The 15345-nt window shown below is 36.6% G+C and overlaps 1 protein-coding gene across 8 annotated transcripts in view; it reads left to right on the forward strand.

Annotated features, from left to right (window-relative positions):
• Nucleotides 1-15345, forward strand: part of LOC134543040 (peripheral plasma membrane protein CASK) — a 290715-nt gene that overhangs the window by 259079 nt on the left and 16291 nt on the right. For all 8 annotated transcript variants that reach the window (XM_063387740.1, XM_063387742.1, XM_063387741.1 and 5 more), the window contains exons 15-16: nucleotides 11256-11354; nucleotides 12519-12657. In XM_063387740.1, the coding sequence (XP_063243810.1) occupies nucleotides 11256-11354; nucleotides 12519-12657 (238 nt within the window). The remainder of the gene's footprint in view (nucleotides 1-11255; nucleotides 11355-12518; nucleotides 12658-15345) is intronic.

Raw genomic sequence — 15345 nt, forward strand, 5'->3', positions numbered from 1 at the left:
TGGCTTGCATTCGCGTTAGAGTTTTGGTTTTTCTATTTAAAGTTGAAGAAAGGTTTTTGTTTAATGAATTATTGATATAAATTGTTTGGCGTGCTCTTGTATACTCCACCTTTTTTTTAAATAAACGTACTTTCCATGAACGGGTTTTGTTTTTATGAATAACTATACCTAACAAAAAATTTTTTATTCCGCATAATCGTCGCACCCCTACTTTTCAAACTTGATTTTAGAATAAAATGTACGATGATTATGTGAGAAAACACGGTACTTGGGGCCAAAGAAAATTGTGGTAAAATTATTTTAAAATCTATATTAGAATATTAAAAAAAAAATCCTCCACATTTTTCGGAAACTTATGGCTCATTCCTGTAGAAGTCTACTCTAATATTGATCTTTAGAATCCGTGTGTTAACAAATTCCCTTATATTAGGTGGTTTTTTTTCAACCGTGGAATGGCATTACCAATGTTACAAATAACTTACTACTTGTCAAAATAGTTTTCATGTATTAAAATTTCACATGAAATGAAGACAATCTTACCTATTGTTTTAATTTTATCTGTAAAACTTCTGTGGAATGTTATTCTTGTCAAGTCTGCAAGAAATATCCGGTGCAGTTAGTAAAGCAGTCTGAATCGGCAGGCAACTTTGGTGGGGATCTTTGTTGCAAGGAATTTCCCCATTTTTAGTTTAATCTTCAATTTACTTTACATTATATGTAGAATTTTTTTTAACTACGTTTGTAGTTGTGATATAGTTGTTTATTTCCCAGGAAAAAATCTAATTTAAAAAATTTTTAACATTATAATTTTTGTAAAGAGAAAATGCTGAAAGTTTAGTAAGCCTGACATGCTGTTCAACTGTTAAAATGTTTAACTGAATTTTGTTGCATTATTTGCCATATTAGATTAGAAAAAATCAGCTAGAATATTTGACATCCACAACTTTTCCAATCAGTGAAAGTTGTATCACCAGTGATAATTTTATTTTCTGTGCAAGATTTTATTGAGAAACCCTTGCCCTGTAGAGTTCTGAAATGTATTTCAAATCTGTTTGAAAAAAAAAGTAATATAAATCCAACTGTGCAATACCTAATTATAATTAGTTCACCTTCAGTATTTTAGTGAAAGTGTTAATTACAGTGTGCGCTGGTTTGGGAACGCTATCTCTCCGGGCCGTCGGAGCACTCGCAAACCCTTGGGGCAGAGTCCGATGAGACAGGATGTTCGTTCAGCATTCTCGTTAACTGTCCCGGTTGTCTCTCACCTGTCAGACGCAGGTCTGGTCGGTAATTGCAGGCGGGTCGGCGTGGGAAGGAAACATCGAGTCTGAATGTCTGTGGGGGAAGGAGGGAAGGAGGGGAGAGGTGTGACTCTTGTTTGAACAGACGTCTGCAGCTGACAGCTGCAGCTCTGTGCAGTGATCATTGTTTGGCGAGGGATTGATGAAGAGATTTAACATGTTTTCGGGGGAAGTTGGCACCAATGTTTTACTATTGACACTTTAATCAATTTCCTGTGTTTGGATGCAGCATCATCTTGTTTCAGATATCATATATATTTGTAACATGTGTTAGTTAATGGTTCAGATTTTTATTTTTAAATAGAGTTAAACCTCGTTTATCCACGACTTACTGTGACGAAAAGCAATCCGGACAGTCAAAATTCCAGATAATCCAGGTAAAATGGGTGATAATTAAAACAAAATCCTTAAATAAGCTGGCTTACAGTTTACTATCATAAAAAACTATGTTTTGTAACAAGATCACATAGTATACATGCCCTGTATTGTTTCCAAGTCATTAACGGGTACGCCCTGTGATGCTGGTCGAGACGTAGAGACGGACTGGCGTGGAGGGATGGGAAGGTTAATGATGGGGCGTTGGGGGTGAAGGCAGCTAAATACTAAGGTTTTTGAGAAGACACAGGCTGTTTGTCTTTTCTATTATTTAAATATAATAAATGGTTGGTTAATATTATACAGGTGTTAATAAATACTGTACGAAAATATTAGTTATAGTGTAATGTTTATTTTTTAATGAGTTGTAAATCTATTTCTAAACTATTTGACTTAAGGCCAGATATTTTTAAGCTCACGGTAATAGTTAGTATAATCTAAAATTTCCCATTTATGTGTATTTTTTTGAAAATCGAATCATTATAGTTTGTTAAAAACTTATTTTTCTCATCCCTCAAAATATTTTTGTCCTATTTTTTTTGCACCTGAAAAACTGGCGCTCTGGGCAAATGCCCGGTTGGCCCGTCTGTGAATCGGGACGCGGCCGGACGACGCAGCCCTCCGGGGCCAAGTGGGACGGAGCGGGGGCATGTTCCCGGGTAGCTCGGGGTCCCCTGGGAGTGCACGGGGCCCGCTGGCCCGTCGCCCGCTCACGCCTGTGCTTTCTGTTGGCTTCTTGTGTAGTGCTTCTGCCATCGCTGCATCTACAGAACCTCTTGTTACATGCTCACCTGTTCCGTGTGTTAGCTGTAAGTTCTTCCAAGTTATGCACTGATTATTTTCATTTTTGTTGCTCCACTGCCTGTACTTCTTCTGCAAACCATTGCCCATTGCCCATTGCTCATGTAATTAACTGTAATGCATAAATTATCATGTGGAAGTTGACAGAGCTTTGCTTGATGTGATAGTCATTTTCAGTTTTTGGGCCACTGAATGCGTACCCACAAAAATTTGCTTCATTTTACGAATCCCTGTTGTCAATTGTAAGTGAAGTGATATGTGTATGACGAATAGCTCGATGAAACACGTATTTAAAATGTTGGCACATATCTAAACAGTTCTTATGAATATGTAATTTTTACATCAGTTTTTTTTTATTGGACAGTGTGCATTTAAAAATAATTACTTATTATTTTTCAAAATGCCTTTTTAATGCTACTATTTAACTAAAAAAAAAAAATAAGCTGTTACTCTAAAGTTAACAAGGAATTTTATAGTAGGTATTCACATATGTAGTTATAAACAAATCTTGCTCATAAATCTTTTAACGAGAAGCTACCAGTGCTGCTATTGTTAATTAGAAATCTCCTGCATTTTGCTGACCAGTAAATAGATTTTTTCATTAGGCTTACTGATAAATTGCAGTTAAACTAGGAATTACTCTCAGTTGAGTTAATACTCTAAGCATGGAGGGAGTACTGGTAACCTGTGTCGTAAGTCTTGTGGTTCCCCTAGTTTGCATGAGTACTTCCCCACTCTTCTGCTGTGTAGTCGTGTAGCATTTTGAACTTTAAATTTTTGATATTGTTGTTGTTGTTTCTTTTGTAAGAAAAAAAAAAGCAGCTTAGATCATATTAATAAATTAACTGTTTAAAAATTAGTCAACATGATAGTTGATTTCACACCTGTGGTTCTGTGAATATAAATAATAACAAACATTTCTAACTTACATGATCACCACATCTGTGAACACATGGTGAAACTGACCAGGAGCCTAGACATGGCTCAGTGTGTGTGTGTTTGTGTCTGTGTGTGTGTGTGTAGAAGCAGTGATCGAGTTATGAATGCTATATTTTTTAACATATTTGGTTGTTGTTTTTTTTCCCTGTCTGTCTTTCCACGGCGAGTAGTTGTTCAGGATTAGGCCTCTGCCGGTGTTAGTAAGTACCCGAGAAGCATCTCGTTGGTTTGGTTTGCTCTTTGCTGTCTTGCAACGACCTCTGCCGCCTGACACGTCGCCCTCCCGAGCTCCCTGTGACTCCTTCCTGCCGACACGGGATGCTGTCGGGTTGCCTGCCTGCACGCACGTCGGCACGCCACGTCTCTACAACTGGTCGAGGGACCTGCATGCCTGTTTGTAGTACGTAGCTGGTTTCGGCCTTCTGTAGCGATACCTGTGTGGACGCATGCTACTGTAGGGGATGTGATCGACTCACTTAATGGATTGTCTTGGAATGTCTTTGGAAATGGAGCAGTTAAATCGATACTGTAACTTAGTGACAAATGATCCTATAAGGATGATAGATAAACTTTTATTGAAGGAAGGAATGGGAAATAGGGTGAGGTAATGAATAAAGGCAGTAATAGAGGCATGTGACAGAGGGAACACATGTGCAACACGTGGAACATTCATGTGACAGATTATGGCAGAGAGGCTGCAGGTGGGGACAGAGGCAGTGCAGTGAATGGTGCACAATGCTATGGATCATGCCACAGACGAGGTGGATGGGACAGAGACAGTTAATTTAATGGGATACGAATAGTGACATGCATGACAGCATGGATGGTGAAACAAAACGCGTGGATAGTGCCAGATGCAACAACATGAAGAAAATATAAGAAGAAACATGAAAGACTTCATTAGTGATTAAAAAAAAAAGCAATGGACAATGGAATGCATTGGTGGGGAAGAAAGGAGTACCCTGAGAAAACTAAACCAGCTCACTGCAACGTCCGCCACTCCTCCCAGTAGCGAGAGACCAGCGCAGTCTGCCAGGTCACGCTGGTAGTAGCGAGGTAGCGATGGCTGGAACACTCAACTGCCCCGAGTGGACCAATGCTTCCTGCTCTCTGCTCTTCCGTCTCCTGGCCGTATCTTGGCTGTGCTGACCATACCGATGTTGGGCCGGTCAAATTCTGTGTTTCATTAATAGTTCAGCAACATTTTACGGACAGTAAAAAAACAAAACATGACAAATCACAAAAAAGATTTTTTAAAAACTCTTAAATTTTTGACCACGTATTGGCCTTGTTTATGTTTCCTGCGGTCACCCCCTTTCTTCTAGTCGAGGCCGACACCCTCGCAGGTGCTGGGATACGGGACGGGGTGGCTGACAGTGGGGAAAGACGACACGGGAAGGGCGCAGCTGACGAGCTGTGCACTAGACTCACAGGGTGCAGGCAGCAAGGGCGTGGGCCCTCGGAACACTGCCCCCAAACCAGCACATGGCCGCCCTGCGGGGGAGAGTACGTGGCGGGATTCACTGTTGATAGATACAAGAATTTATGGCTTTATTTTCAGGCCAATATCATTTATTTTTCAAAAAAATACTACAGTATAAATTTTCTATTTTTTTATGAACCTTATTTATTCATAAAGATGGCACCACTTTCATTAAATATGACACTTACTTGTTCAGTGATACTTACTTCACCAAAACAGTGACATTTTGACTGATACATGAAGCACTTTGCAATATAATGATTTGTAATAAGCATGTCTAACTAAGGAGAACAATGAAAATAAATTAGCAAATTTATGTGCATATATAAAATGTTCCAATGTCGTACTGTAAAAATTAGTTACTAACAACAGTTTCAATAAAAAAAAAATTTGCTTTTTAAGGTACATACATTTGGGAACTGACTCCATGCTAAATAATATGCATTCATTGAATTTAATATACTAAAAGATTACATTTTTGTAAGATAAGTGTTCATTAAATATGCTGATTAATTTCATGTTTTTTTTTTTTTTTTTTGGATGTCAGTGCTGTATGATGTATTCACTTGCTTTTCTGTGTTATTTCGACTTCATCGCAGTTCACCATGTATTCTTGCCCCTAACTATGGACCTTGTAGCGCGTAATCTGTACCTGTACTCACCGGCGTGGCTCCGTGTCACAATGCCTGTAATGGCCCCAGGGAGACGTTTAGAGGTGACATCAACATACATTTGAGCTTTGTGTACATCACCAATCCCCAACTGCATTTTCCATCAGTCATTTTGAAAACACCTGGACCTTTTGATTTTTATAAATAATGTGAGTGAGTCTTTCAGTTCTCGCCAGAGATGTGTGAATATCGAACCTCGGTAATGAGCGAATTCATGTGTTCTCATGTTGAAAAATACTTTAAGTACAAAATGCAGACACAAATTTTAATGACGAATACTTTAAAAACAATTATGCGGAGCGTGCTATTTTCTTTTACTATGTGAAAGTTTATAATATGGTAAAAATCATCATGTTTATAATGGAAAAAAAAAAATCTTAGTCTTCTGTACGCATAATGTCTGCATTATTACAACGGTGTTAAAGTGTAAAAATTATGAAATAAGTTTATTTCAAAAGGGCACTGTTCAAAAATACTGATTACTTCAGGCAGCCTCGACTTTCCTTCGGACAAGGTTGTGTCCGTCTTTCTGAGTACCATGATTAATGTAGCATAACAGCATAGAATGTTTACGTGGCTCTGAGAGGAAGCACACTAACAAGTTTTAAGGGGAACGAGGCAGTGACCACAGTGCGTCCTCTGGCAGGAGATAGTGGCACGCTATTGATAATGCACACATGATATGCAAGTTACTCACGGGAGTTTCGAAAAGCCAGTGGAGCAAAAGGGGGGATGGTTTGACCTGGCATTGCGGTTTGGTCTCTCGCGTTCGTAACAGTACGAACACAATGATGAAAATAAACAGTTATTATGGATAAAAAAAAAGACAGCACTGACGACCAGAGCAGGTGACAAACAGGGCAAAACTGCAACGGCATATGTCCGAGAAATTGTATTAAATCAAAATTTTTTCATTGCACGAATCATTTTAAGAACTCCAACGTGCAAGTTGTGCTTGCGTCTGGTGCCATGTGTTTTTCATGTAGGATTTTGGTTCCTCTGTTTTTTTTGCCGCTCACTCACTATTCATCAGCGTCAGCTGCAAGAGGGGTTTCCTCAGAGTCCTCCTGCTGTGAATGTTGGCATTCGTCAGCCTTCTCCCCCTCCGCCTAGCCAGTGGAATGCAACCAGTCAATATGCCTTGTGTTGTGTAGTGGACTCATGCTTCACCAACAGGGCATGAACAGCACAACAGAAACAGAGACTGTATATTTTGTATGGTAGTTACCTGATTTAGTGAGGTCAGTCCATAATGTAGATGTGGAACTGGTAGAGCTTGAAGAAAATGGGGTTTTGGCAAATGATTACGTTACGTTCTTCACCCATGCTAGAAAAGAAATGAAAACACGATTTGGCATGGACTTAAAAGAAAATATGTATTGGAAATATATATAAAACATCACTTGGCGGATAAAACACTTTACTGTGTAGTAGCTTCTCTGCTTGAAGGGGACCATGATTTGGTCACAGACAGGTTTATTTTTCTGTTACTGGGGTTGTGTGTGTATTTTCCCGTTATATTCTCGTAAAGTCTGCTAGAATATAATATAGTGGAAACAATTTTTTTCTCCTAGTTGTATTTTAAGGTGTTTTTTTTTCTTTTTTTTTTCCTCCTTGTTTATCTCCCTCATTTATAATCTTTATCTAATTTTTTATTCATACTTTCTCACAATTTTATTTTACACCTTTCCAGAATCTCTCTCTTCTTCCAGTTCCCAGTTCTGGTTCTGTTTGCTATTCTCTCTCCACTGAACTCCTGAAGCGCTGGCTTGAGTTGTGAGAAAAATGCTTAATTGTTTTTAGTGGGAATTGAAGCTGAGAGTTTATTAGTAATAAACTTATAATTTTTTCTTAATTATTTGTTTCCTATATGTACAACGAACATCAAGGAATGCATTGTCTACTTTATATGTTTAAAAGATAAATAAAAAAACAGATTGAACATTTTTAGAATTATAAATCTCACAAACTTCTCTGTGTCTTATGAATGCTGTTTACATAACTTAAGGGTTCCGACTTATGACAAATTTCACATTTCAAAAGTAGAAAATAAATACACATGATTTAACTAGAAAATTCTAGCAAATGAGAGTGTTTATTCTTTGTTCAGTTTTCCACTAATTTTTTTTCGTGGCAAGTAGTAATCTTTTATGATTTTATTTCAAAATAAAAACTTTACATAATGTTATTTGGAAATAGATATTTCTATTTCCAGTGCCTTGAAAATTTAAGGTGAATAAGTTTTCATATTTATAGATTAGTACTAGCTTATAACTGGCGGCTTTGTTCACGCAATTTAACAATATTGCTGATATTATACTATTGAAAGAAAAGAATGTGATTAATTCCAAACACTTTTACTAAAGAAATAGACTTAAATAAAAGATTGGATTCATAACAAAACTGTTTAAGAATATTTTTTAAGGTTGTTATGAATATGCTTTTTTAATTTTTACTGTATTATAAGTATCTTATTTTATAATTCCTTTTTTATTGTGTTCTGGGATATGTTTTACCGTGATGAAATCACACTTAATATTTTTTCATTTCATGAGGTAGAAAATTTAAAAATTTTTAAATGCATGCATATTTCAGTTTTAGTAAGTTTTTGCTTTCAGTTACAATTACATTTTCATTTATTATGGTTAAATATATGCTTAGATTAATTGAATAATTGCAAATTATTACAAATACTTCCATTATATTAAGATATTTGATTCAATGGCATTTTTATTTAAAATTTGGAGTAAATACATCAAATTTCTTATCGAAAGTATTAGTTGATTCTTAGTTATGCTTAATATTACTTATACAAAGTTCCCAACTTTTTTATCCGTTTCTTCTTTTACTCAGGGATGCCAATGTAAAAATTCAGTTACTAAGTAAATATGGCAATATCCATTAACCAAATTCCAAATCCCTTTTTTTATTTATCACAGATGTGAACTATGAAATAATTATAATAAACTTACATTTATATTAAATTTTAATTTGTATTGCCAATACTGATTTAGTGTATTCAATAACCTTTTTATTTTTTAAAATAATATTCACCCGTGTTACGACTTAAGAGGTATATTAAGGAGAACATTGAACATGAAAAGGTAGCGTAAGGAATATTTATTAGTCATTGCCTTTATCTTAAATTAAGTTTGGTTTGATCAGAAGATATTTTTTTAACGTAAGAACCATATTTACGACATTTCACCCCATAAGAAGTAGAAATTCTGTAAGTAGTAAAAAAAGTTGGTAGATTATGCATATTTATAAATTATACAGCAAAATTACATCCCAGTTGATAAGTTTCAAAGATACAATTTATATAATAAAAAAAATTGACTGCTTTTTCACCCCTTTTGCAGTGGAATTTAGAAAAATAATAATGGTAAAAAACATGCTATTCAATCATATAATGTAATTTATTCTTGCTCAATTTCTTACCTTCATCTTAATTTATTTGAATCTATGATTATGTAATACTATAAAAATTACAGTACCGTTTCACTGCCTTTGGGTCGATAATCAAAATATGGTAAAAGCATCCTACATAATTAATTATTTAAGTGCTCATTGTCTTACATAGTACGTTGGTATGGAGATGTGAATCTTTTATGATAAAATAAATCTTAGTCCCATTTCACATCATAAAATCAATATCTGGAAAATTGAAAATACTGTGCACCTTGATTAACAGTGGTACTGTAGGAGTTGGGGGGGAGGGGAGGGGGAGCAGCACAGATAAGCGAATATCACTGATAATCAAATTCAAATGTATTTAGGTTATACAATAAATACAGCAAAATTTTGTAAGTAATTAATACAAAACAAATGTACATTTCTGTTTAAAAAAAATCATCAAAATACATTGAGTAGTTTCAGTTGATGATGTAACAAACAAACATACAAACAGACCAAAATTTTAAAAATTATATATTTCAGTTCTCAATAATGTAAATAGCCATTTCCAGTAGATTTTTTTTTAATTATTTCAACCAATTTACAGACTTTTTACATAGAACAGTATTATTATTTGTATAGATTTATGGTGTTTTACAAAGTAGACACTACAATGCAGCAGCTTTGTAAATGTTTGCCAGTTCTAACGTACAAACAATTTGTATTAGGTATGCTCTTATTTCTTGATTTATTATGTATAATCTAAAGGTATCTGCCAATATTAACACCATTCAATACTTTTGATAAAGTTGAGTTGAAAATGATAAATTTCTAGAACTTTTGATGTAAGTATAAGTCATGCCTTAATTATTGAGACGTAGAAAATATGGTTTCCTTGCTTGGGGCATATTTTGTAACAGTAATTTTGTTTCATTGCAACCGTAGTATTGTTGTATGGTTGTGTGTTATAGTTTGTGTAATGCTATATAATTACTTACGTTTAACTGTTAAACTATTTATTAATATGTGTTCGTTTTGTTTATTTATTTTTTAGTTTTGTTACTTTAAATTATTTTATAAATATCATTTGTTTACTTATTGCTTTTAATTTTATTTTTAAAATAGTGTGTTGTGTGTGTTTACCTTGTTTCTTAATTTTTTTCATTAATCGGTGCTCATTTTGTTTGTGTCAGTGTACTATGTTTTATTGTTTGCTAAAAATAAATTTAATTTTCTAATACTCACAAGTATCTATGTTTCTTGCAAGATATTTCTCCCTATTCCTGCTGTTCTGCCTTGTAAATTGCAGATGTTCCTTGAAAATACATACACACTTATTAAACTCTATAGCTAAAATTTTGAATTAGAGTGTTGCATTTTCTATGATAGTGAAGGTGGGATTCAGGAAAATAAAATTGGTTTTCAGCTGCAAAATTTTGCACATGGTGTGTGGATTACAGAAAATGGCTTTTGTAGCGATAGTGTATAGTTGATAACATGTGTTTTCAAATATATAGAAAGCCCTTCATTGAGAAAGGAATTATTACTGACCAGACAACATTTAGAAGGATTCAGAACACCTCTCGGAACTTAATATGTTGTACAGTCCACATTGTCATGGTGATTACTAAGCTATGTTTTAACATATGTGCATAAAATATGTAAATTAACCGGTGGTGGTCCTGAGGAAAGGGGTTTAAGGGTGATGTTGAGTGACTGTTAACATCCCTTGATGGTCCTTAACATCCCTAGGCCGGCTTGCACAGTCAGGTAAGGGCAATCCATGCAAAAACTTGCAAATAGAGTACATTAAAATCTCAGTAAAACATACGAAAAAGAACACACAGCTTCGGATTTCTTAGTAAATAAATTATTTTTAATGGATTGTTAATAAATTTGAAACAACTTGTAGGGAATCAAGTAGCACACTTTGAAGTTAAAAATCCTCTAAAGTGAGGCATCCTGTAACACTGAAATACTTTCCTTTGCTGCAAGTGGTGACGGTGCAAACCAGTCTAAATGGGTGCCAAACGTTTCATTGGTAAAAAGTAGGCTTATTGAATTTAAAAAAAATAATGACAATATTTGGTGGTTGGCAGTTTGCTGTTTTGTGGTAGGAAGTGTTGTTAGTTTGATGTTTCTGTAGTTTGAGTAGTTATCCGCATGTTGTACACTCCCGCATGTGGCTTTACGTGTCCTAGCCGTCGGGTAGCGCTCGCCCCAGCCGGCCGGACAGCCGGCGGCGCGCGGGGGACGAAGATAGCTACCCCTTGTTGCGTTGACTTGCAGATCTTCGTGCGGGCGCAGTTCGACTACGATCCGCTGGACGACGACCTGATCCCCTGTGCCCAGGCGGGCATCGCGTTCAAGACGGGGGACATCCTGCAGGTGGGTGGTGTACTACTATCCGTGACCCATCTCCTCACATGCACAGAGCTCACTTGTTCCTTGACTTCGTCCAGGTGGCAGACCCGCGTCTGTCGCCATCAACTCGTATATATTTAATTAAGTGATCATGGGGGGGATGTGTCAAGCGTGTTGGTGTGCCAAATGAAACTTTATGGTAGTGAAACTATCCTGGAATACATTTTGTTCACTTTAATGGTCATGACAAGAAATAATCACAACTTGAAAGAGTACTTGAGAAAATTACAACACCACCATTTAATTCGTCCGACGGTGCTGATATCTCTATGATTTTTACCGTGACAATTGTATCTGTGGTTGCCAGACGTCCACTAGCCTCGCGCAGGGCACTGTTCATCAGAACTGTTGCAGATTGGTTTCCTTACTGGGATTCGGTTTGGACACGTTCTGGAATACGGCTCGCGAGTTAGGTTACGGCTGTTTGCTTATTCACTACCTTACCTGAACTTCTTGGAATACCATCCTAACTCCTTACTCCCCCACGGTTGCGCTAATCGCAGACGGGTGGAGCTTTTGTGTCAACAAATATGTGCATAGAAAAGCTTGCATTGTGCTTTATTTCCACACGTATACTTAGTTGGCATTTACAGTATTCTTTGTCACAATTATTATTTTGTTTGAATGTTATGGGGGTTTAACAAAACAGATTTGTTCAGTACATCAGGGAAATTTGAGAAGGAACTTACCACATCCTATAGTTTCGAACCATCACAGAATTGGCCTGTAGTGATTTTGAGAAACTGTGAAATACCGAAACTAGGGTGGTCAGACCGGGTCCTCTGTACATCCATTATATGCCAATAATAATTATAAATGAAAAGATTATGTGTTTTTTGAAATTTTATTTGTTATTCTCGGCAGCTGTACAGCAGACATAATGCACAAAAATGTTGAGCTCGTAAACAATATGTAGGGGTGGATATAAGTATCACTTCATGGTACTGATTGGCTGATGGGAGTGAAATAAATGTGCATCTGTGTCGAAAAGTGTGTAGCCATTTACATTAACTGCCTGTACAGGTATTTTGGAAGTGCGACATAGCTAGCGTTAAACACTGAAATGTTAAACCGTACCTGAGTTGGCCTCGGCACGGAGACCGGGTTGAACGCGAGCTGGCCTTGCAGATCATCAGCAAGGACGACCACAACTGGTGGCAGGCGAGGAAGGACAACGCCGCGGGATCGGCGGGTCTCATCCCCTCGCCGGAGCTCCAGGAGTGGCGGACCGCGTGCATGGCCATGGAGAAGAGCAAGCAGGAGCAAGGTACGACGTCGTCTGTCCCGCTCGCCGGCTCCGTAACGCTTGTGTCAACAATTATTCCTGCGTGGCGTTTGCACGGATGATTGAACATCGAGCTCATTAGAGACTTCATTATTGTTAAGTTGTTTACAAAAAAAATTTTATGTGTTTAGTTTACTGAACTTCAAGTGGTGGTGGCTGTACAATGAATGGGCAGTGTATCTGTTCAGTAATAGCTGATATCAAAAAGTACATTTTGAATTATGTAGTTAGCCTATTTGCATCCTAAACAAACACTACTTATAAAATAAAATTTGGTTGGATAAGTTACAGCGCGAGCTACGGTATCTTAAATAAGTTATCATCTAGTATGTATATCATTTTTATAATGGCACATTTAGACATAATTTTGAATGATTATTCTTAAAGTATATATATATGCACCTAACTAATGTATGTTTTAAGTGATAAAGAAAGCAGTGATAGATGTAAGCTCGTAGTACTATCCACCATATGATTAAAGTTGGTGTTTTAGTGCCGTAGATGTGTTGTAAGCAGTGCACTGGGACATGAATACCCCTTCCCTCTTGTACACCCATGCCTGCTGTAGTTAGTTGCGGGCAGCTGTCGTGTTGCAATGTGTCACGCAACTGGAGACGTTCATTTGGTGTAGCGTTACTGTACCAGTACCTATCTCAAAGGTCTGCTGGGACTGTATTTGGCCAGTTTTAGGCTGGCTTTCAGGTGCCTATTGAAACTGGTTGAACTCTAATGGGGAAACTTATTGCGCATTTTATCTTTAACTTATTGGAGTTTTAAAAGACTTTATTTAAACGGGGTGGCCACAAACCGGGAAATCCGGGAAAACCGAAAAAAGTCTGAATTAAAAATAATTCAGGGAAAACCTGGAAAAGTCAGGGAATTTTCTTATGGGTCAGGGAAATTTTTGAAAAAGCTTGCTTCTGCATCCTAATGGTTTCTTCAGTGACGAGTTTTGTCATTAAAAACGTGTACCTATTTAACTGTAGTATTTTCAAAATTATTCATGCAAATTACCGTATTCACCGGAATAATTTGCGCATAATGTTCGTAAAATGCGTTTTGAAATAGCATGGTGCGCTGGTATTCAAAATTTGGCAATGCTGCATAGCACAAGTTCTGTCATGCTCTAATGTTGGTTAACCTGTGGTTTCATAATGGACAACTGACAGCTTGTACTTGGACGTATATTTTTATGAGAGATGCAATTATTACCGAAGGTTTGCAGTTGCTGAAGAAAAAAATAAACCTGAATTATTAAACAATTGTAAGGAAATGGAAAGTCGTACTACGAAAGTAAAGTATGAAGTCACGGAAAGTCGTATACGTGACCGGAGAAAAAGAAAAAAAAAAGATACGTTTTTGAAATTAAAATTTGTTTAAAGGTGAGGTTTTGTTGTGTGTGCTTCTTCAGCTCTTCCCGCGTTTTTAATTCGTAGTCTTTGTAATGTAGTATTGATTTTGGTCATTCGTATACAATATGAAGTGGCGCTCTTCTGCGGTAAACAAAACTGCTATGGTCGTTAGCTATTTTACATTAATGCTGCTTTTGTTTTTGACACGCGTCGTGATATGTAAACATGTTATTATTTACAATTACGCCATAAAATTTGTAGACATGTATTTGCCTAAATTTTTCAATTAAAATGTTAATTCAAGTAATAAATATATAGGGTAAATACGGACCTGATAACGTGTTGAAATAAATAAAAGGCAAAATAAAACTGAGCTGAACTTAGCTCTATCCGGCCGCCCGGGACAGAGAGCTTGGGACAACACCAGCCTAAGTCATTCCACGCAAATACGGCAATTTCCAACCAAGTTTTAATATTTTTACAAGAGAATGAGCAGTCATAACGTTATAGCAGTTACAATGTGACCTACATACATGTGTTTACTATAATTAAAAAATAAATTTACTGTGTGAACCATCGTACAGGTTGTCCCAGGGCCTCTGAAAGCCCCTAAAGTATTGTTTTCATTGCGTATTTCACAAACATGATTTTTTTTTTTTCGGGGCCTTTGATTATGGTAACGATATAGCTGATATATAGGGATCTTCCTAAAGGTATAGACTTTCAATTAAAAATTAAATTACCGAGCAAACTATCGTGCAGATTGTCCCAGGGCCTCTGAAAGCCCCCAAAGTGTTGTTTTCATTGCGTATTTCACAAATGAAGGTGACTCAGAAATCACCAAGAGACATGCAGACCAAAATTATATATAGGGGTGTTCCTACAGGTGTACTTTATAAATAAAAAATAAATTTGGAAGGAATTCCATTGTATCTGTTGCTCCAGGGCCTGTTAGGGCCTCCAAAGTGTGGTTTTTAAGGTATTTATCACAAACATTAATTTTTTACACCAACTTTGGCCCTGGAGCATCTCGTACAGGGGTTACCTCTGAAAATTAATATTTTTTTGTTAGAAGGATCATAGGGGAAAGGCCCTATGTACCAGCCGTATCATTACTCGTAGGCCAAAGTGTTGAAAACAAATAAAGTTTTGTGATATACTCCATGAAAACAACACATCTGAGGCCTTCAGAGGCCCTGGTGCAATCCGTACAATGGTTCGCACTCTAAATTTAATTTTTATTGATAGTACACACATGTATGAAGGTCTCCATGTAACTGCTCTATCGTTATGTTTGCACATTATGTTGTAAAAATAT

The sequence above is a fragment of the Bacillus rossius genome, assembly GCF_032445375.1.
Source record: "Bacillus rossius redtenbacheri isolate Brsri chromosome 9 unlocalized genomic scaffold, Brsri_v3 Brsri_v3_scf9_2, whole genome shotgun sequence".
Taxonomy (NCBI): Eukaryota; Metazoa; Arthropoda; class Insecta; order Phasmatodea; family Bacillidae; genus Bacillus; species Bacillus rossius.